We start from the raw sequence: 23970 nt of genomic DNA, 5'->3' as shown, positions 1-23970 counted from the left end.
TGTGCACGAACGAATGCTACGTGCACGTTTCCAATCCTACGCACGAATGGTTGTTATTTGTAAGAAAGCTGAGACTGTTGGTGGCCAGTGCTTCTTTCTGCATTTCTCTTTCGTGGCGCGTTTCTTAGCTCTCAGTGCGCTGGACAGGGATCCTCTGTGGAGAAAGTGCGCCTTTTGTGATCGTTTGGCGCTTGACGACAATATCTATACTCGAAACCAACGGAGCAGGGTCCTATGTGTGGCATTAGAACCGCACCTGCAACCACATATAGGGCTGTTGCTTGCCATCCTAGTGGATATTTATGTGCAGGTGGCCTTGCCTTGAAGAAATGTGGTCTTTTTTGCCATGATCATATTTTTTTGCTTAACAGTATCCAAGCAAATAAAGACGTTTAGTCTATCTGTAATATGCGCAGCACTGCCTCTGTTTTGATGTTGCGGTGAGCGGGCAAGTTTGGTATTACCTCTCGGCGCTGTACCAAGCACCCGGAAAAGGAGGCTGTCCAAGGGAAGTGTGCAGTAATTTGCCATGAGAACATAACCTCAACTACAAACGCATGATGTGTGCTCATAATACCAGGTAAACGCGGTTCCTTCTTTCATTCTCGTTTAATCCGAGATTTGTTACCTTCTCGCTCTAACATGACCCCGCAAATCAGGTGCGCTGACCCTTTGGTTGCAATGCGACATTAATGCACGGACGTTTTGACTAGAAAAGTTCACACGAAGGGTGTAGCTTATTGAGTTCGCGCCCAGGTGCCTTACTTAGATCCGCTCCCACACCAAAGGAACCTAATACGTGGCTCCTGTAAATAACGGAAATCGGCAGAAAACGAGTATCTAGTATCCTCGTAAAATTGTTATTAAGACAGTGATTTTAAACAATCTGCATTATTATTAACAAAAGCGCTTGAGTTTTGTTTTGCTTTTTCGGAATGCGGACGCGATGTTACATGTAGTTATCTCGGGACACTTCGTAAAATTGCAGATAACGGCCATGTAATGCTTTCAAGCACTTTCGGATATAATTTATTATTATGGTTTTAATTATAGCGCCCTCATTTAAACATTCAAGGCGATTAACCATGATAATCCGGTATTTTCTTGAGCTCTGTATATTCGTGAAACACACCTACAAGGTCCTGAAATGTTTGAATGCCGAATACACAGCTAAAGCGCTAACTCGACCATAATCTCTACCTAGTTAGAACCCCATAACATACATCTTATTTTCGCAAAATATCAACAAGGTGACTTCTTCAGTTAATTCAGAACACCGCGCAAACCTACTATAAAGCTCATATATAGCGTGAAAAGAAGTAGACAACGAGCATTCAGAAAATATTTCCAGCCATCATAACTCGTAGGACAATTCGTATCGTATTCGATGAAAGTACACTCTCAATATGGCTGCTAGTTATAACAAATATGATTATATGACCACGTACAGTCCATCTAATCCTCTGTGAAACATTGCGAATAACGGGTGTATAACGCTTTCGAGCGTTTGCTGACGTAATAGTAGTAGTGTTAGTAGCAGTGAACTTTCAGACAGCGGGGAAGGGGCTCAAAGTGCCATGGATGGGTCCCTTAGTCCAGAGCTCCACTGGCCTTTGCGTGCTGTTGAACATGCTGAAGGAATATCCTCTGCACCTCCAGGTGCGAGCTTTTGAGGTGTACCTCCAGGAAATTTTCGCACTGAACGTTTCCTACCGACGCTCTTAAGTGTTTCTTACACATGAGTAATCATATTTATCCTGCATCCCAAAAATGTTTACATTGAGTCGCTTTCGCTTCTTTCAGCCCATTGGACAAATCTTCCACCTGGTTAGGAAAATTAGCTTGTAATAAGTTGACGTCACTGAATGAGTAATTTCTTACAAGAGGTGTGATTACTCTCATGCTTCAAACTTCCTGTATCGCTCAGCCATAACGTGGTCCTTTTAATCTCAAATGCCACGGAGACGAGAGTAGCGAAAAGGGATAGAAAATCGTATTTACAATATATATGCAGAGAGGCAATTGCAGGCTAGATGGCAGAGCAACAACACGAGCGCTACTCTCATCGTCGCCTTCACCGTCTTTCTTGCGCATTCTTCCGTGCTCGGAAGGATGCGTGCTTCAGTGCGCGGGAATAACGCGTAACAATATCAAAGTGCTGAAGCCTTTAAGTGTCTAAAGAGCATTGCGCAACGAAGAGGAGGAAGAGGAAGGAAGGAAAGCTAGGGAGGCCAACCACGCGCACGTCCGGTTTGCTACCCTACACAGGGGAAGGAGTTTAATGGAAGAAAAGAAACAAGAGGGAGGAAAGAATGTACTATTGGTGTGAATACGTGCGAATGTCCATAACTACTCGAGAATAATCGGTCACTGAGGACAGTCATTTTCATAAAACGCAGCAGCGCCCGCGTCTCTTTGTAAGCCTGCGACGCGAGGGCCTATGATCCGAGAATCTTAATCTCTGAGACTGGACTGTTATGCAATCGCTTTAACTCCCACAGAAGAGCGTTGCGTTCGTTGTAACCGAGATTACATAAACAAAATTTATAAGCGATTGATACATGCTAACAAACAGGCAGAGCACGAGGTTTTAGCGACTTGAACTTATCTCCTCTCAGGCACGTACGCAGGGGGGGAGGGCGCTTCCTGTCCCCTTAAATTAAGCGGGCTAGCCTCCCGCCCCCCGTCCCCGCCCACGCCACCACTCCTCACATATATTCCTAAAGAGCCGTGAAATCAATGTTGAGACTTGACTTGACTGGGCGGTCAACATTCTGTTACCGTTTTTACTCCTTTTGAATGGCGGTCGTTATCGGCATGTCCTGGGGTGTGAAGGCCTGTTTCTTCATCGATTCGGTGCCCGCGCGATTAAATCGAGATGGGTTCAGTTTTCACCATTTATCCCAACGGTCACGCCCATCGCTGCTGCTTCGTTAGTTCAACCTTCTTTGTATATACTGATCAACGGACTAGAGAAGGGATTCTGTTCGTAGTCAGCTGGTCTGTATGCTCGAGCAACGAGTTGGGGTAGGAGAAACAACCAGTTGCGTTTAGCTTTTCCTTTTGCTTCATTATTTCCCCGAGTGACGGCTCGCCACGACGCTGGCAGATCCTCGGAACCACGTACCCGCTATATGGGTTACATAACGTGGAAAATAAAATAATGCGAAACAGCGTCCATGACCAAACCCTGCAATAACCCAAAACCCATAAGAAATATGACTGTAACCCGTAACCTCGTCTGGTTTTTCCCTAACTGTACAGCATTTCTCGTGCAAAATTTGCAACTGGAAACAAGAGTCGCAAGGAGTTGAGAAATTAGGCGCTATATTAAGAGAGAGAGCCAAGGCAACAGCCAAACAGGAAGGAAAATCGGAAATTAACAAATTTAACCATTCTTTATGAAAATATTTCCAGATCAACACCTTTATATTCAAAAAGGAAGTAGAGAAAACGCCAGCGGAAGTGGAGAATGATTTTGTGTGTTTTGAATGACGCTTCGACATTTATCAGCCAAGCCGGCTGGCGTAGCCACATCTCTGCTGCGCTTTTGTGGTTGTTTTTCTAACCTTCCACGGTGGGCGCAGTACGTCTAGAACCACAGCTTCCTGCGCTCCATATGGTTTTAGGGGACTTGCGGCCACGCATCGTTACGCAACTTCCCAAATAATAATAGAAGTGGGGTTTGACACTTAGTAGAGCTGTAAACAAGGGATGCGAAAGAACTGTGATTGTTCCGCAACTATACATTTATCTATAATTCTTCCAGAGGTAATTCAAAAAATACTACTATAGTCGCATTACAACTTAAGTCTACAATAAAGCCCCGACCACGCCCTTATAGGCGCCAGCGACTGTCCCTCCGCGATGCTGCAGATAATTCGTACTTCAAACTTTTTCCGCTACCCAAATAAGGGGCTAACAAAAGAATTATTAGTGCGTAATTTTATACGTTTTCCCTCGCCAATTATAGTGGAATCATGAAAGCCTAATTCTTTATTGAACTGAAATTAAATGCTTGCATCGCTGCAACTATTTATTGTCAAGCTTCACTTGAGTTGGCAGTGAAATTTATGAGCAAAACGGGTTCAGTAGTGAAATTAACTGTACCGCAGACTTTTGAAGATTTAAATAATTAATTATGCAGTTTTACATGCCAGAACAACGATCAGATTATGAGGCACCCCGTCGTGGGGGACTCCGGAAATTTGGACCAACTGGGGTTCCTATAACGTGCGCCTATATCCAAGTACACGGCTGTTTTCACTTTTTTGCCCACATCGAAATTGCGGCTGCCATGGCCAAGATTCAATCCTGCTACCTGGTGCTTAGCGGCTCAACCCCATAGCTACTAAGCAACTACGGCAGGTAGACTTTCGAAGAGAGAAATGTTCAGACTCCATAGGCTTTGTATACACCCTGATGCATGCATCATTGCTTCCGTCGATGAAAACATTTTTCAACAACAGCAGACGCTCCAGAGGTCTCAAGTACAACGCCTTTTTGGAAAGGCCTCAAGTAGACGATTTTCTTTGGTTGTGCGAATGGCTAGAGGAATAATAGAACCCCGCGTGGTCCGTGTGCCTGGGTTGCGAACTGCTGCTTTTCTTAAAGCAGTACACGCTACGACAGAAATCATAATTTTACACTTCCGTTTGTTTACTTGGTCTTGGCAGTGTTCTTCCTGTGCTCTTTTCCCTCGCGAGTCCATTTGATGTGGTTCCTTGTTTTCCAAGTAGAGTTTTGTCTTACAGGCGTACCTGTGACATTCACCATTTCATTTACTTTTTGCGCGTTTACGAGTCTTCATGGCGAATGGCGGGCGTCATTAATATTTGTACTAATAAAGGTACCCCCTTCCTCATTTGCATTGAAAATTTACCTTGGGTTGCCCCCCCCTCCCTACCGAAAAAGATCCCTTGTACGTGCCTGGCTCCTATAAAAACCAGAGACGTCAGAACCTACCTGCGCATCACTGCAAGGATGGCGCGCTGTTTCACTAAATATTGATTTGGTGAATAATCTACTTCATTGCGGGTATTTTTAAAACACGCCTCTAATGTTTTCTAGACTTTATAGTTATGCTTTAGTAAAAGAAAGGTACTCATTTCGTCTTGTGCAGACAATTTATCTGTTTGCCTTCCGTTTCTATAGTGTAATGATATGCGTGGTGGCATAAGGTTAAATACAGCTTTTCTCTTGTACTCCTCAATTTCAGCAAATCATTGACGATGCCGACACAACTTTCTTCAGTACAGACAGCACCCATTGTTCAGAAAAGAAAACTCATAGAAAGTTTCACAAACCCCTGCACATTTTGTTTTCTTTAGTGTAGTACATACAGGAGAGTGCACGATCATACACTTATGGGGCGGAGGGGGGGGGGGGTGAGTCAAGCTTGCGCAAGTGTGCCACGGGGTGTTCTTGTATAGCGACATTTAATTTTAGTCTAGAAAATTACTCACTCGAGGGCTTTACGCATGGCCCTATCAAAGTCAAGAGAAAACTGCCAGTACCACAATTCATTGACTACACTAGGGAAGACGACGCTCAGAATTTCAGACGCGGAGCGCACCTCGGTACCGGCGCCTTCGACCACCCCGCGGAGGCCTTCTGTTGTGACAGGAACAATGCGACCCATCAGTTCCAGCTTGACGCCTTCCTCAGAGGGCTTGAGGATCCGAAACTGCGCGGTGAACCGGGAGAACATGGCGCGAACGCTGAAGCGTCCTTCGTGCCCTGAGCAAGCCTTCCATGGCAACGATAAAACGATGTCGCCATCATTGACGAAGTCTACTTGTAGCATGCGACTTCCGTTGACGCAGTACGGGAACAAGGGCCCACACAGACGGAGTTTGTTGAGTCCCTTAATGGTGAATCCAGCGACTTCAAGTCCAGGGAAGTACGGTTGCAGCTCCTGTGGACCGGACGCCTGAATTTCAGGTAGTCTGGCGAGTACCCGGGCTACTTCGTTGTCCAGATTTAGGTCCGAGATATCACAGGTAGTCTCTGGGACATGAAAATAGCTGTTTTAGTAAAGTCAACATGATAATGTTTTTACTAAGCAGAGCATCAGTGCACTAACTATACGTACCGGAGCCAGTTACTATATAGCCCTGGAAAACTGTGAACGCAATCAGGTTTCATGGAAAAATGAGAGTGGAAGAGACTAAAGCTATAAGCTGTTCCTGCCGTTTCGAGGCAAGCAGCAACTTTTGATAAGTTTATCGAAACACTTTCATAAATTTTATCTATTATTTATTTATTTTTTATTTATTTATTTATTTATTTATACTGCAGCCTCAATGAGGCTATTGCTGGATTGAGATGAGCAACAAACATACAAGCACCTATAAGCAAGCATCCGTGAATTGTTTCAGTGGCAGTGAACGCATATTTCCCGATAACGAATTCCACGCTTCAATGCTTGATGGAAAAAAAGGAGTTTTAATGAAATCCGCGTGGGCAAAAAAGGCTGAGATATTTAGTCCATGGGGACTACTCCTACATGAAGGTTTGGAAAAAGTCAAATAGTTATCCCGAGACGATACGCGAGGAGAAATGATTAAGGAGTGAATGAATTTTATGCATTCAAGTTTCCAACCCTCTGCAAGAGGAGTAAGACCAAGTATTGGAAGAGAGGAAGCCAGTGAAAATTCCTTGTTATATCCCCTACAAACAAAACGCACTGCCTTTTTCTTTGCGCTGATCCTATTTTTTTTTGACGTCGCAGTGTTTGTATAGATTCTATACAACGCAGCCATATCCGAGAACGGGGCGAATGAGGGTTTTATATCTAAGAAGTTTATTTTCTTGAGGAACAAGACGCATCACACGATGAATGTAACCTAGTCTTTTAAGGAACTTGTTACAGGTGACATATAGATGTTTCGACTATGACAAATGGTGTGTTAGTGCTACACCTAAACATTTGAATTCCAAGGAGCTACTCAAAGTAATATCGTTGAAGGCATAGGCAAAGAAAGAAGGGCATGAGCATCGTGTAAAGGAGATTGAGAAAGTTTTGCAAAAGTTGATATTCATTTGCCATTCTTTGTTTACACATGTACAGTATATGATTGCTAATGTACTGTATAAATGATGTTCTTGAAGCTGCATTGATCTCACTGATCAAAAAGTGGATCTATTACACCAGCCAGTACTTTGTGTATTTCCACATAAATTCACTAACCTGGAAATGAAACTAGCTCGTCTTTTGTATACACCAACCAACTGCCAGGAGTTTAAAACAGGCAGGAATACCCTAATTAATGGAGGAAACTTGTTACACATTGTCGACCCCCTAAAAGGTGCTAGACACCATGTGAACTGCACAACTTATCCTTGTCTGGTCTATGCTATCATCAGAACTTTTTGTTTACGAAGTTCCGAATATTGACATGTCACTTCTTTCTCTCCCATTAACATATTATCGCTCAAAGTGAAAATCTTTATTTGACTTTATCAACCATCAATCTCTTTTAGGTAGCTCTGCATACTTCTCACCTTTGCCAGAGAAAAACGCTTACGAAGCGCTCAAATGAAGCAGTGTTTGCACAGACGAAGACAAGTACCGTTTGCTGTTGTGGAATACTTTCTCCAAAACATGAGAATGCGGCTACCTTTATTCACCTAGTCTTGATTACACCAACCTCGGTTAGCCTAATATGCATGCATATAAAGTATTTTGTGCGCATTTATTATACAATTATACCTTTATCACAATTTTCTCCAGTGACTGACGAGAAGTGTGGATTTTTTTTTTGTGGGAGCTAAATAACGTTCAAATATTTTCCATTCCAACTGACATTCTACAGAACTTACCTCTACCGTGTAATAACGCACTTTCTTGCACGCAATACACTGCCATTTTTTAGACGGTTGAGAAGTGAGAGGAGCTAGAAGAACATTATCCATGCATTCAAACAGCTTTCTTTCACACATTTAAAACACATGAATCGAGAACATTGTGTAAATGCGTGGGAGCCGATCTCAAGTTTCACGTAAGACTAGAGGAATATGGTAGCAGTCGCTGTTTCTAGCGTCTTTTGCGAACAGTAACAAGAAGTACGAACTACCAACTTCATACTTGTGCGTCTTCAGGTGTCAGTCTTAAAGAGGTAATGAATTTTCTCTACCACTTGTAACTTTATCACTTTTCTATCGGCCGGAACTGAAACAGGCAAAGGCTGATTCGTGCGCTTTACTAAAATCCGCCTATGCATTAGGTGCGCTTGGGTGTTAACGCATATATGTCCACCGTCACCTAAACCGCCATAACAACTGGCAGCAGTCGTTCAACTTACCAAGATCAAAAAGGTTCGATTATGAGAAAAGGAAATACAAACATCTCCTCACCGGCCCCGCAGAGCGTTACAGCACAAGACGTGACCAAATAGGCGGCTACAGCCAGAACTGTCGCTGGCCTCATCTTCAAGCAGTTCCTGCAAAGTAAATGTTCACAGAACGCGCATTAATAAATCACTGACCTTTAGTGCATCTCCCCTTGTGGCACGTACAGCATGTAAACCTAAATACTCTAGTGTGCTAAAAAATACAACTCCATAGTTCTAGTTACCCTGAAGTGACAAATTTACAAACCCTTTTAAAAACTTAGTTTTTTTGTAATTAAGAAACTCGCCAGTTCATTGTAGCATTAAAGCACATTGTGGGTGAAGAACAGTCCAAATATCCCGTAAAGACTTTTTCTTCTTTTATTTTTCCCCCAGTCATAGGGTGTCAATATCGCAGTTTTATGTTAGAAGATGCCAACCTTCTATAGAGCAAAAAAAAAAGAAAAGTGCAGACGCGGTAGTATTGTCTGCATGTCATTACATGAAAATTCAATATGACAATAAAGCTTCCCAAGGTGACTGATAGAAGTGTATCTTTTCTTTCAGGATAAACTGATATTTTGCAGAGGTGAAAGCGCCCGTCTTCCCTATAGCGTTTGAATGAAAGTAATTATTTTTTCTGATAGTAGCATATTGCTGAAAACATTATTGTTCTTAAAAAATTGATTAGGGCACTTCAATGATTACTTGAGAATCCTAAATTCTCTTGCGCTTGCTTTAGAAGCCGTCGCTTATTCACTGCGGTTAGTTCGATTCTTTTTATTCTGTGTTAAACTAGTTTTATGGTATGGTATGGTAAAACTTTATTGAAGTCCTGCAGATCGTGAGTCTTCAGGAAGCGGGCCGCTCCTACGTAGGAACCGAGAGACCGTGCCTCTCGGCCGCATCGTAGGCTTGCTGGACAGCCCAGAGTGGGTCAGCCAGAAGAGGACTGCCTAGAGAAGCCTCCCATCTGGCCGAGCTGTTATCGATGATAGAGCGTGACCGGGCACACCGCCAGAGCATGTGTTCTAACTTGGCTATTTTTCCACAATCGCGGCAAGTACCATTCGTGTAAGTATCCGGATAGATTTTACCTAAGAGCGGCGGATTTGGATGCGTATTAGTTTATAGTAGACGGAGCGTTAATGCTTGAGCTCTATTGAGGCGCGGAAGAGGAACAAAGTGGGTTCTACGGCTGAGATAGTAGTGTTTATTAATCTCCTTGTAGGTGGAAGGCGCGTCCCTATTCTCTGGGGAGTCGGCTTCCAATTGGTCGCGGGTAGCGTGGTGGGCAAGTTAACGGGCATCCCCGTGAGCCATCTCGATGAGGCTCAGAAGAGCACCCATTATCTCACCCTCATTTGCAGGAAACCAATAAATGATGTGGTGCGTGATTGCTTTGCCCCTAAGAAGTCTGAGGTGCTCTTTGGAAACAGTGCCTTTGTCAAAAGCTCTGACTGCGGACCTTGAATCACTATACATGACATCCCGCGAGCTTTCAAATACGGCTAGCGCAATAGCCATTTGTTCAGCAATTTCTGAGTCCCTCGTCCCAACCGAGGCAGCAGGACGTCCCTTACAATCTAGTTCTATACCACAGCAATTATAAGACACCAAAAGAGACTTACTTCAATGCGACAACGTTGAAGCGAGAGTATGGCACGACGAGCCGTACAGTCGTAATGGCCTGCCTTGAAAGGAAGTACCCACGGCGCCTGCAGCAGAAAGAGTTTGAGGCTCGTGGCCTATCGCAAAGCTTTATAAAGCCTAAAACGGATGCGCCTTGCCCTCATCGATAACTGCGAGTTGCGGCAAATGTCCTGTGGTGCATTTTACAATCTTAACGACACGTTCTATGAAAGCTTGAATTGCTCATTAGCTAGGTTGCTCCAGGAAAAGATTTTTGAGCTAGCCGGTGCAACATTTAAGACGCTCGGTGATTTCACCACCAAGCAACCACCGCCGACGGATATTTTCCCCATGTGTTATCAGTGCTAAACCCGGACGTCTATTCTTCCTCAGCCAAAGCGCTGTTGTCGAGAAATAATTGGACGCATCCTGTGCTTCTAGTTCTACAAATACGTTTAGGTTATTTTACAATTGATTGATACAGCTCAGCAGTGAAAAGCCACGCTATTGCATGTTGCCACCCTTATGCAATAGGTTCTTGGCACGCACTTATTCTTAATACGCATAATTAGCAATAAGTCGTCCTCCGTAGAAATTCGTTCATGAACGAGGATAAAAAGTTTGTTTATAGTGTTTTCAGGCACGAAGCATTGTCAGAAATGTATGATGGAGGTTCGCGGCATGAAGCGCCTAACGATCGCCTTTTGTGCGTGTAGGGTGTCGCCTAGCCTTCTGTGTTGAGCACCTAAATTTATACGCTGTGGTGTCGCCAATATTCAGCAAAATTTATAATGTAAAAGAGCGAAACATTTGTAGTGTTTAGAGGATATGCGTGTAATTCTCGGAGTGCCATTAGTTCAGGGACCCAGTGGCCACGGCCGCCCGCTTGACTTCTATGATGAAGTGTTTTGTATTATAAGACCTGACAGCCCATGCTGCGGCGGTATATTGTACGAGGAACCATATAACACAATTTTGTTGACCGCGAGACTCGAAACTAGATATTGAAAACTGGCAGCAGAACGTTGGCATCACAGTTACAAATTTTTACTAGCTGCTGGGAATTTTTTTGATGGATGCCACTAGTTTATGCTCAAAACTGCGTGTGTAAGCTTGGTGCGTGTGGTGCTATATTGACACTGCGTTCAGAGCCACATAGGTTAATGCATTCAGGCTTTCATATCCCTTCAGGGAGAGTGGTGCATTCATACTGAGGTACTGGCCAAGAATGGGGTAGGTGGCCAGAGAGTTTCACAGGAAGAGTTATGAAACTCTCCTGTGGGATATTTCTGTGCGCCCAAGGCTACAAGAATTATTACATAGTTTTCAACTACCTCTTTTGTCATCACATGTCTAGTTAGAGCTCCGTTGTCGTCCTCTAAATATTTTTGAAGGGAGCCAACGTGTAGGATGTTACCAGTGCGACAAGAAAACACCCTTAAAGGTGTGAATGTTTTTACTATAGGATGGACATGCTATGAGTCCAGGTAAAACTGATTCTGATCGAGATGATGCCTGTCGTCTTCTAGCAACAGTGGGTTGCGAGTATCTAACGCGGATTCTTTTAAAAGCTTTAAGGTCCCCGCTACGCAGAAAATCCGGCGTGTTAGACGTTGTTCGTGAATTCATCTTGAGTTGGCCATGAGTTGGAGATGCGTAAAAACTCCCGATGGAAGTAAAAAATTATTTAAGTTCATAAACAGGTAAAAGAACGTTCACATTGACGCTAGATTTCTCAGGGAAGTTCCTGTAACTTCGGTACTATTTATCTTAAACTGTGAAATTGTAGCAGCCTTTCGGTTTCCAAGGTGTAGTGGGCAAAATTTACAGGTGTTTGAAACATGCCAATAAGCAGCCAGTGCACGAGGTTCCAGAAACTTCAGGTTAGCTCCTGTATAAACCATACACGTCAAAAACTACCTGCCCATCCCTGAAAAGATGGCGCAGTGTTTCTCCAAATATAGAATTCATCAATTATCTACTTTATAGGGATATTTTTAAAGCTCGCCAATAATGTTTTCAATACATTAAATTCATTCTTTTTAAATAAGACGTACTGAATTTGTTTTATCTTGAGCAGTCATGCATTTGCTGCCCACCTCTATTTATTTAGCTCCAGCGTAATATGGGCACCCCACATTGAACGACCACTGATGTTGGTGCCAATTGCACTTGACCTAGTGTGTATTGTAGCAGCTCCACTACTGTGCATTATACAAGTTTACTTGTTCGTTTCTGTGAATATTGGCTTCATCTACGCGCATTATGTTGCTCAAAAAGTCCGGTTACTCACCGTATTTTGTGAGGACCCAATTCGAGAAATCTAGACGATTCTACATATTACGACGATATTATTGTTTCAATAAGTGCTGCAATAATAGGGGATAATGAAGAAGTACAGTTATTTTGTTGAATCAGAAAATATTTTATTAACCCGCGTAAATTACCTATTGAAATATTTTACCGACTCAGTGGTATAGCTTTGACACATGTCTTGGTCTTCGTTGGCACTAAACATATAAGAGGATCAATAATTGGCCTAGTCAAATTACACACGAGTGCAAACACGAGTGTACACGCATATATTTCTGGTGGGTGACCACCATGTTCTCCTTCCTAGTATTGCTAAATTCAAAGTGCGAACTACTGCGACACAAGCTAAGGCCCAAGAAAAATCAGGAAACGGCGCTGAGTATTGCTGGCACCGAAGTTGTGCGCTTCAGTTTGACATCTACGCGTTGTTCTCAGACAAAACGCCGGTGCAGCGTTCCACTTCTTCGGGAATAAATGTTTTACTCTTTTCCTCCTATCAATTCGTGCGAGGAGAATGTGAAGAGATGGGATGCCTGGAGGTGTGGGATAGCGGGCACATTTTCTACCGCCGTGGACCATTCGTCCCCCAAATGGCGTTACTATGACCTAACTTCCTTTATCAATCCCTGGCTTTTTCGGCGCTCTAAGTGAGCTTTAAAAAGCTGCTTTATCAGTACCGAAAAAATTTCTTGCTCCATCGCGCTGCTTTCGCTTTTTTTATAGAGTGTTAGGCATCTATTTCAAGTTAGCCTAAAAGCTTCTTTAATAAATAGGCACAAAGACTGTTTTGTTCAACGCACATTCAGTGGGCTTCTTTAGCTACTGAGCTTTTACAGACGGACCTGGCTTTGGGGGAAATGAAGCAGCCGTGCGGTGGGAAAAATGCAACGGCCCGATAGAGAAGTCCGACATTTCAACCTCTAAATTTAGTGTACAATCAAAAGAAAATCACTTGGTTATCGTCTCCTGCTCGCCAACTGGAAAAAATAAGAGGCAAGCTCTAACGCCAATCACATTTTATTCATGGTCAACTTCGTCGGCTGTAAAGTTTTCGCAGTTTTGTCAGCCGTCCTTCAGTGGGTGCCACGAGGTATTTGAGGTACTCGAGTTTAAAGTTGACCCGTCAGCGTACAATATTTTCTAGCTTAGAAGATTTTGCAACCTTTCCTTCCACCTATTCCATTCTACTTCTTCATTGTCCTACTCCGACTAGACGAAGCGGGAAATGGGAGACATTTTATTTCGCTTGAAATTGTCTTCGTGTTGTATTATAGTAGACGTTCACCTGAGCAAAATATGCCACCTGTGGATGACACGTCGACGAAAACGTACGGCTATTTCATTTGTGAATCTGTCTGTAACGTTGCTAGTGAAATTTTTCTCAGAAATTTGTCCAGTACTCCCCGCTGACCAGAAATAAAAGCGCCTATAAGGTTCCACTTTATCTTGTATCAAATTTAAGTGAAGGAGCCTATCGGCTCTCTCATGTCACATTTCTTCCCTTAACGTTGTTGTGGAAGGCAGAGCAGTAAAATTAAACAAATGTTGCCCAGCGCTCCTCCAGAATGCAGGAAATGGCTGCAGCCAACACACCTAGTCATTTTTGCTATTTTTCTTCAAGACTAGCGCTAACTTTTAGGTGCACCTAAAGAAGAACAATGACGTCATGGCGTGCCGATGAAAGATATAAAACGAGAGCACTCCAGAAACGTAAGAGATTTTATTAGGTTTCTTGAAATAAGTTAAAGCAACATGATTGCAAGACGGTGTTTTTTTTGGATTTCAGGTTGAATTTCGGTGTGGTGACACCGATATTTTTTTATTGTGCATATTTCACTCGCGGGCCATACGGAAGGCCCTGGCAAGATTATAAGAAAATTGCCTGTTCCAAGCTTCTTCAAGAACACTTGGTAGGAGTGCGCTCAGTGCTTCAAGAGTATTGAGCACAACATGCCCAGCACCTCTGACAACCACGCGGATGTTCTCCGTTGTAACAGGGAGTGCACGCTCGAATTCCAGCTTCAATCCTTCGCCAGAGGACTCGACAATGGTAAATTGCGCTGTGAACCGCAAGAACATGGAGCGAAGGGCTAACTCTCCTTGTTGGCCTGAGCAAGTCTTCCATGGCGAGGCGAATTCTATAGGTTCACCATTGTAGAAGTCGACTTGCACCATGCGCTTTCCTTTGGCGCAGTAAGGAATTGGGGGCCCGAACTGGCGGAGTTTGCTCAGGCCACGCACAGTCATTCCGCCAACATCAACTCCTGGGAGGAGAGAGTGGAACCTCTGGGGGCCGTGCTCGAGACCTTCTGGAAGCTTGGCCAGCAGCTTGGAAAACATTTCGTCGTCTAGTTGGATGTTTGTGAAGTCACATGGATCATCTGAAATTGGAAACGTAGCAGGACGCGCTTAGCTCAGTTCAAGGAAACAGTTTCTTGCAAGGCCTATTTTCGAGCTACTATGGGCCTCACGAAAGCACAAGTACAGCTCTGGTCCAATCCGAAAGGTGGCATTCTGAAGATTGCGAAACTATATCATTATGTATATCATGAAACTATATCATGTATGTATGTATGTATGTATGTATGTATGTATGTATGTATGTATGTATGTATGTATGTATGTATGTATGTATGTATGTATGTATGTATGTATGTATGTATGTATGTATGTATGTATGCATGTATGTATGTATGTATGTATGTATGTATGTATGTATGAATGTATGTATGTATTTAATGCAGGTGCTTCTTCCTACCCTCGCGATCGTTTGTTCTGCAATTTTGTTAGTATGCATGGTTATCACTCATAACTTCTAGAGTATAAAGTTTGTAAATAGGGAGAAGGTGCCTCAGAAAGGCCGGCCTAGGGAATTTTTAAACGTCACCTGCGGCAGAAAGCGTATTTGTACTGTTTCAACTGCATTCTTCGAAGCGGCGGACAATACTCGCAAGAGAAATTGATATGCATAATCGAATAATAACACAATTGATTCTCCACTTTCTTATTACATACTTTACAGCCCATACTGCAATTTGCAAATTGTAGCCGGAGAAGTTGCATGGCATATCCATTTGGAACAAATTTAGAGAATGGCATGCATTTTGTGATATGTGCCTTCAATCGGGCGGTAAAAATGCACTGTTGTTCCACTCAGTTTTTGTTTTATGAAACGGCTCTTTTGTGCACGGAAAACCAAAAGTTACCGGGACGCCCATGTATCACATTCTTTGAACATTATTACTTTGGAAATGCATGTCATTCTAAAATGTCATTCCATGTCGATATGTCTTTCAGACTCACCAATTAGAATGCGTTAAGTGCAAATAAATCTGTAATGTAATAATTAAAAAGTTAAGGTGTGATTTTTGGTAAATAGTTGATTATGCACTTCTTTCCGTCCAATAAATATCGCAGATGACAATAACCCACCTTACGCACTACAATTAGACTACCTGACATAAATATTTTTTGAAAAAATTGTAAAACGTAGAAATCATTGCCAAGCGTGTCGCTCTACTCTGTTCAGATGAAAATATGCATGGTTCATTCATGCCATGTAATATATAAATTTATCGGCAAGTGCCAATACCATCATTTTCTTACTGCATTTAGTGCGTCAGAACGACGTGTGTTGGATATTGTAGAAGTATATGGCCTTGCTTCAATGACCACCTTAGAAGTTACAAAACACAAGCCGATGAAACAAGTAATACTTTATTGAAGGATGTTTGTTTGCACCTTTGCCTCAAACTCCGGGCACAGCAAGTGAAATTGTTATCACTAAGCTCGATACGAACACAATTTTCTCTGTTACCAAACATAGCAAAATGAGCTCATTCACGCGATTAATTTTAAAACGCAACTGTGCTAAGATATCAAACACTGGCAATCGTGGTAGGGCTCAAGTAATACAGTCTTTTCTCAATTAAAAAGGTATGTTTGCACTCCTGCATTATTTATCTAAAGAATTTCCGATTGCCATCGCGAATTCTATCTTGCGCTAATAGGGGCATTTACGGCGTTTATTCAATATTAGGAAGACTAGTGCACAAATCCGTTTGAAGTCATCCCTCAGGCTAATTAGACATGTTTTTCTTCATATTATTTCTACGGCTGGCGGGCTGTTCTTTGTCTATCTTCCCCTGAAACCTTAACGGCAAGTTACGTTGAAATGCGTTATCACCCGTCACGTGGACTCAAAAGTGCCTGTTATACTCTGATTGGGCACTTATGAGAGTAATGAACCCTTGTAATGCGCCGCGACCTGATCGTAGTTTGTGCATAAGCTCGTAGGAAACTACTCTTAGTTCTGTGTTCTTTAGACATACTGGTAACTTTTTCAATGCAGTCTTGTACCATTTCGCTTTCGCGACGATAGCATCTTTCCTGAATAATTAACAGACATTGAAAAATATTTTCTCAAGTTTCCTGCAAGCCGCGCCGCATCAAGTGATCCTTGAGACTACATCTATTTGTCAACGTATATTTTGGCCTCCTTTATTAGAGGGCAAAAATAACAGCTAGTATTCGCACCTTACAGTCAAGCCCCTTATTTCGAATGTAAAGAAAACCACCTTCAGAAATTGAGTTAGTTAGCTATGCAACACGTGAAATTGGTAATGCTAGTTTCGTAAACAACAGTTATGTGCGGAATTTCCTGCCACTGATCTACTATGGAAATACAGCATGTGAATGCACTACCACATGCGAGACATCCGAGAAACACAGAACTTTACACAACTTGCACCACAGAATAATGTTTCAGAGAATAGTTATGTACACTGACGCAGAAGTTCTGAAGAACAAAGAACTGTTTGCATCTATGAGCCCCGTTTAATCTTTATCCTTGCCAGCTTCATGGTGGGTAATGAGTTACACGTCACCGCTGCTTATACTATGTCTATATAGCGATCTTTTCAACTTCTACCTATTTGTTATACGCTGTAAGGAAGGTGTCCACACTATTCAGATTTCATCTCATTTCGGCAAAGGAGGTCCAGCGGGGACCGAGACAGGCTCCCAATCACTAAGAATACTATAATACAGCCAACTAAATCGCTCAATGTATTTCTTCACCACAGATCCACCAAATGGTTCTTGGTTCGACACCGTGCTCGAACCCTTCTAACCCTAAAATCTCTTCTTCGATGGGATTCACGTGCTTTAAACCCTTCCCTTGGCTGTGATTGCACTCAGGCTGAGAACGTTTCTTTCCGGACACGTGGGTAGATGAGGGGGTGAGGGGCGAGGGGCGTTTGCTTCTTCCATAAGTAATTTTGACCTGAACACTTTACATCCCTGCAAAGTTCGCGAAGTTTGCTTTGGATAAATACGATAGCCAGTCCTTCACAGACCTATTTTCCCCAATCGACATCTACTTAGGCCAAGCTATGTGCTCTGTACACGGGCTCTGAACACGGGCTCTGTACACGTGTCGGCAACGGAAACTCGTGATATATTGTGGTGGTCCCAGGTGCAAATTTTCTCACAATATTACCTAGAATGATAACTCGCCCTGCGATGCCCTTTTATGCATCGTACTTTAGGTACTTGAGGTCTTCGGATCGGGACACTCTCGGTGTGTGAGCAAACCTATACGGCCCGGCTGTTCTGTCTCACATGGGTTCATTATTAAGCTAACTAGCACATAGGCAACTGTTTTTTCTCATATTACACACAAGCGTTATTTTCTTAAAGACCTTTCTTTCAGATGCAGAAGTATATGAAACGCGAAATGTTCGAAGACAGACGACGCTTTCTCTGCAGCAGTATTGTACATTTCTTCTTTTTTTATTTTTCTAGCTTACTCGTTAACTGTAGGTGAGCAACATCAAGTATCGGTGCATTAAAATTTTGATAGCCTTGTTATTTTACAGCAGATATATCTGTAGAGCCATCACCACGTTTACCTACCCATTTTCCAAATGAACCTCGACAATATTTCTTCACGTTTGCGTTCACTGACATTTCCACAAGCAATGAAAGTTTGAATGTTCCATGTTATGACGCTACATATTGTGCGAGCAAGACTGCTCCATTTTCACGCCCGATGTCATTCACGACGAACGAACTGTTCAGTTTAATTCAAGTTGTAAAATATATATCCGAAAGTGTTTGCAAGTAGATGGGCTATCTACTCTGGCTTGAGGATGGATCTAGAAGTACTAAATCGCAGTAATGTAATACTAGTTTATTAACATACTAAATTGTAAAACGGCGACACCTAGCATCTCTGGCTGGTCATCAAGTTTGTTTTCAATGCATTCCGAGCCAGTGATATTACAGGCCTATATTGAACCGGATCCTTTGACCCTCTCTTATATTTTCAGTAAAGAATGGCAGCCTTCTTTATTTAGATTGCGACAGCAACTTAGTAAGATCACTTGCTTTGACGGCCAGGCTAAGATATCTGACTTATTAAGAAGTGACACATTTTTGCGCGTCAGGGTATATGAAGTGTTAGCACGCATGGTTATTATGCTGGTACACGTGACTATGTCTGGAGGTGTTCAACCTCTTCTTCTTTATTGAATGAAGAAGATGCTGTTGCCTGCTGGTAGCTACTGTCACAAACAGGACGCGTCAGCTGAGCACCTGGTCATCGAGTGTCCGCCATACTATCGCCAGCTTAACGCCAACATAGCCACCAAACAACACAGCAGACAACAACGCCAACGCAACATGGCCATTTGGTTTGACGTGATAAGCATCTTCTACCAGTTGAGAATGCCTTTAGTCCCTGGTCTGGCCCATACAAAGAGTTCATAGCTCTTTGTCATTTTCAGACAGTGACCTTTTTCAAGTCTCTTTGAAGGCGACACGGGCTGAACCTGCTCAATGTGCGACTTTGTGCACGCCTTTGTGGATTTTCAATATGTTTATACGATTTAATAATCACTTTCTTATGACGCACACATCGCTGATCAACAATTCAAGACAATTTTCTTTACGCAATAAGCTGCGAATGGGACGCTTGCTTGTCGCTCATACGGTTCGTTTTGCACTTTACATACGGCAGAATAAAATAATACTTTATTCCTTCGCTATCTTTATTTTCTTGTATTTCTTCTTTCTTTCCCGTTTACGGTGTTTTATTACACATTTTCCTCATTCTGTAGGGTTTGCTTTGGATAAAGGCCAGTTCTTCACTGATCTATTTCCTCATTTGACAGCAGCCACTTAGGCCGAGCTATCTCAAAGGCAAACCGGCGCATACCCCTATGGCAGCAATCCCTAAAACAGCACAGGGCCCCTTAGCAAACTCGCATTCTTGGTCCTTTCAGATTTCGCTCTAGGTAATAGTGTAAGGAACTCTAAAGATCACTGTAGAGTCACAGTAGAGAAAGTGCTTAAAGGTTCGGTCATCGAGGAAGACCAGACAGCCAACTATAAACTGCCAATTGCGGTCGATGACTGTAAGTCGTCGCCCGTAATGCAGCTTCTTTACGAAGGCCTGTGCGCATTTATTTTCAGGGATATGCCGACTGAAAGGCCCCGCAATTCAATATGTACACTGAAAGACTGTAACAGAGGATAATTTTCGTGCCATTGAAGCAAACATATCTCTACAATGATGATACTACCAATAAAACTGCAGTTTCAGATAGTATAGCATTCACAATTTTAGGTGTTGCATACTGCATTATGAGTGACCTCACTTCGTGTTATTAGTTAACGCGGCTTAGAAAATAATTATCCCTGCCCTACAAAATTGTTGAACAGTTATGACTGTAATAATATATTTTTCGTAATCTTCTGCTGAGCTATATATGGATGTGATATGTTCAGTGAAAAATAATTTCGATGCTTCTGTCACCTAAGCACTAGATATACTAACTGACCTATGCACTTTAAAGTTCTATAAGGATGCAATAGGTTCGTAAAGTGATAGACGCCCCGTTACAACAATAGGCAGAAGAAAACTGGGAACGCGAACAGCAATTTATGCATGCCAATATGCGCACCTCGAGTTTTTGGGCTTAGAAGAGATTCCCACCCAGCTAGTCTGGGCCTTCCGTCGTACCTCTCTGACGAATTGATTCGTTTTCCTGTGCGTATCCTATGACGGCACTTACCGGGAATGATACTCGCAACAGCAGACGATAGAGCCATGCAGACGACCGCCAACCATATATAACGAAAAGCCATAGTTATGAAAACCTGCAAACAACAATATATTAACCATGTGTCAATATTCATGGTATGTAGATCATGCTAAGAGAAATACTAAACCGATCCTATTTGTCCTTTGAAACAAGTTTATCATATGTTGTCGGCGAAGACGTTTTCAAGGCTAACGAATAGACCCTCAAATGTTTACCGCAGATGCTCGTCAACCTCAATTTATGTATATTGGTCTGTTGATAGTGCAAAGCAGCTATTTCAGTCCACAGTATTGGACCAGCAATTCCGGCTACAGAATTGTCTTCGCGCTTTGAAACAGGGATTACATAAGGGCAAAGTATAAGAAAGATCCCGCTGTCACCCTCAAAAGCATGTGCTTAACCTATGAAACGCCTGTGGCATAAAATGAACTGTATATCTTAGTGACGAGGGAATTGATCTTTATGAGCTAGACTTTACGGGTAAAATATATGTTTAATATGCCGTCCTAAAAAATATAACAGCCTTAAAATTTATTAGGCGAGACATTTTATCGTTTCTTAAATTATTTCCACACGAACTTACCTATTCTTTCTATGTTCTCTATGAATTCCCGGCCTAACGCAGCAATTATTCCAGGAATTTTTTGGCTATCTTTTGAAAAAAAAAAGCGTTTCTTCGACCAACATTTATCTCCAGCAGCACATCAGCATATCACTCACCTGATTTTGGGCGGTGCCTGATGATGTAGACGTTCTGAGCTTCTGAGATCCGAAAGGAGATCAAGTCTTCAAGCACGATATGCTCAACTGAACTCCTCCCCTCGAGCGAGAATGTTGGGCGCCTGGTATGCGTGCACTTTTTATAAGGACCCCACAAACACTGCCGATTACGTACGTTAAGCAGACATTGTGCGATTCGCGTGTAACCTCCACCGGGGTATTAAAAACGCTGCGTGCAATCTTGACATCAACGTCCGCGGAAGTCGCAATTGCTCCACTTTCGGTCCCTAACAAGATGAGATTGGCAACGGTGCGTCGGCGTTGACGATGGGCACAACACGACGCTATCGTCACCGACCGCTGACGTCTGAGAGGGTTGCTTGCTCCCAATGGACTCCTTAGATACGGGATTCTGAAATATGTTTTCAAATCAGAGAGGGCGAAACATGAAACATCTGTGTTTGTCGCACGAGGGCCAACAGGCCATTTAGGAACCACTACAAGCGTTAGTGTGTCTATATATATATATATATATATAATGTGTTTTTTTACTCCCGCCTGCTGCTTCTCATTTTTTCAGACAGTGGAGGTAATATTTATAGACCGTTATATAGTTTGCAGCTCTGCAAAATCCATAATTTTATAGACATTGCGCTGCATCACTTAAGGCTTGTTACGGGTTCGTCTTAGGAAGGCTTCCACGACATGATTCGTATCCGTTTAACGGTAACCAACACCTTTAAGCACAAAAAGCTACCGATGCCGGGCTCCATTAAGAATCTGTTCCGTCTAGGCTCGTCCACGCAATAATCAGCACACCAATATGCTACATGGCAATACTTTGCTCTTTTGTGCCTACGTAATGATTAAAATGTAGGCATAGAAAGGTCGCTTTTATCGAACAAATTTGGCAGTTGATTATTTATAAATGCCACGACTAGATAACTTGGTATTATTTTTTTCACTGAATAGTTATCTGGAAAGTATGGTTGACACACTAGGCAGTTATCAAGTTACTTAGAAAGGCAGTGCTTGAAGGTATCCTGCGGTTACATTTTGCTGTTTTCTGCTGCATAAGTGTTAGAAATGTAGTCCTATAACTGTTAAACATGTTTCTTTTATTTGAGAAAGTATCTACCTGATGAAACAAATTTCTTGCACTTGGCTTATTTATGCAATTTTTTTTGTATGACGCGGTAATTTGTATAATAGGACCAGTAACCTCGTCACATATATCAGTTGTAAATATGGCATTGCTTCGAAGTGCCCTACAGTAAAATGAAGTCGGCCTGCACGGGGAAGGCGTTTCTGGTAAATACGCGTTTCCCTTTTGTGCTATCATCAAATGTTGCCAAAGGGTGATCACCCAATTTTATTATTGTGATATATCTTGCGTGAACAGCAGCAGAAAGTGCCTGCATTACTACGGTTACAATCTTTCTTGGCATAAAATTAAGATTTGAGAAGCGAGAAACAGTTTCTCCAGTTTTAGTACGTAAAGCCATTGTTTCACTAAAGAGTTCATTCGCTATAATTATTGTTCTTTGGAACTGTCTTTGGAATTACTGCGTTATGAAAGGCTTCATATCATGAAAGGATTTCTAGTGGTCAATTTTTTTTTATCGCCAGCCGCTTACGGGTGTGATTTAAGGATCACTCAGCAGTGTCGTAAGGAGTTCTGTCAAAATTTGGAAAAACAGCAGTCCGTTTGGTAAGCTCTCAGAGAATTGACGCCTCCTAAATGTGGTAAGTAGATGAGAGTAAGCTGTAAGCAACATGTCTAAAGCGGTTAAGCATATAAACACTCCTGCTGAATCAAAAAGGCAAAATGTGTGACTTGATACGTGCTGTTGAGAGTCGCAAACGACCTTCATACATTGTTGTACCCGTGGTTGGGGGGCCAACGACGCAAGAGAGAGAGGGAGCTGGCGAAAGGAGGAGGGCCGCCCTGCTGTGCTGTCGTCCCGGCAGGCGCCTCTACGTGCGACCTGATCCGTTCCACCGGCTTTTCGGTGGACCGCCTGTTGAGTGCGAGGTGCTGACGTCTCCGACAGGCACGAAGGCGTCGGTGCGGCCAACGCAGAACGTAGACTTTGAGTTTCTTCTCTCTTTCCTTTTTCTTCCTTTCGACCTGCATTTTTGTAAAATACAGATCGCAAGTGCTGTGCTGCAGCAAGTGCCTGCATTACTGCGGTTAAAATCTTTCTTGGCATGAAATTAAGATTTGACAAGCGAGAAGCAGTTACTCCAGTTTTACTACGTAAAGCCATTGTTTCACTAAAGAGTTCACTCTCTATAATTACTATTCTACGCGAATAATATTCATGGCGTTCGCAAAAGCATGTAAACATCAATCCTATTTCGCTATTTTTTTATTTTGTGCAAAACATGCCAACTGAAAATATGACCCTCTCCAATCACCTTACTTCACCGAATTGCAGGAATTGGAGTCGTTTAAAAGAATGAATAGCCAAAATATATTGTGTGAAAAAAATGCGATTCCTCTGCGAATCATGATAAAGGTTTCATTACACAGAATTGACCATTCAAATCAATAAATTTACGACAGTAAATAAAGTTTCCTGCCATCCTTGCACATGTATTGCAGTGGAAATGCTGTGCCTATCAACGGCTGTGTATGGAGAAGGGAGAAAACAAAAAGAAATATTGTTGCATACGACAAAACATGCTTTTAATATACTTTCAGCAACAAATTTGCAGGTGTCGTTCTGCGAAGCAAGCAACCTTCTACGTCTTTAGCTGGAACATCCGTGTACGGATGTTACATTTGAAACGTAAAAAAAAATCTAATTTGGCAACTGCCGATTACTTATTTCCTACATTTTGTTGTTCCTGAATAGCAA

General features: G+C 42.5%; 2 protein-coding genes across 2 annotated transcripts; both read right to left on the bottom strand.

Moving 5' to 3' along the window:
- Positions 1–5342: 5342 nt before the first annotated feature.
- Positions 5343–10064, bottom strand: LOC142586967 (uncharacterized). Its single transcript, XM_075697837.1, has 3 exons — positions 9965–10064; positions 8359–8444; positions 5343–6009 (listed from the first exon to the last, which is right to left on the bottom strand). Exons 2-3 carry the CDS (start codon positions 8429–8431, stop codon positions 5462–5464), a joined length of 621 nt encoding a protein of 206 aa, XP_075553952.1. The 5' UTR covers positions 8432–8444; positions 9965–10064; the 3' UTR covers positions 5343–5461.
- A 3915-nt stretch (positions 10065–13979) lies between these two features.
- LOC142586966 (uncharacterized) lies at positions 13980–21178 on the bottom strand. Its single transcript, XM_075697836.1, has 3 exons — positions 21107–21178; positions 20357–20441; positions 13980–14659 (listed from the first exon to the last, which is right to left on the bottom strand). Exons 2-3 carry the CDS (start codon positions 20427–20429, stop codon positions 14112–14114), a joined length of 621 nt encoding a protein of 206 aa, XP_075553951.1. The 5' UTR covers positions 20430–20441; positions 21107–21178; the 3' UTR covers positions 13980–14111.
- Positions 21179–23970: the final 2792 nt, after the last annotated feature.

Source organism: Dermacentor variabilis, chromosome 7 (assembly GCF_050947875.1).
Source record: "Dermacentor variabilis isolate Ectoservices chromosome 7, ASM5094787v1, whole genome shotgun sequence".
NCBI lineage: Eukaryota > Metazoa > Arthropoda > Arachnida > Ixodida > Ixodidae > Dermacentor > Dermacentor variabilis.
This window is presented reverse-complemented; position numbering and strand designations above follow the sequence as displayed.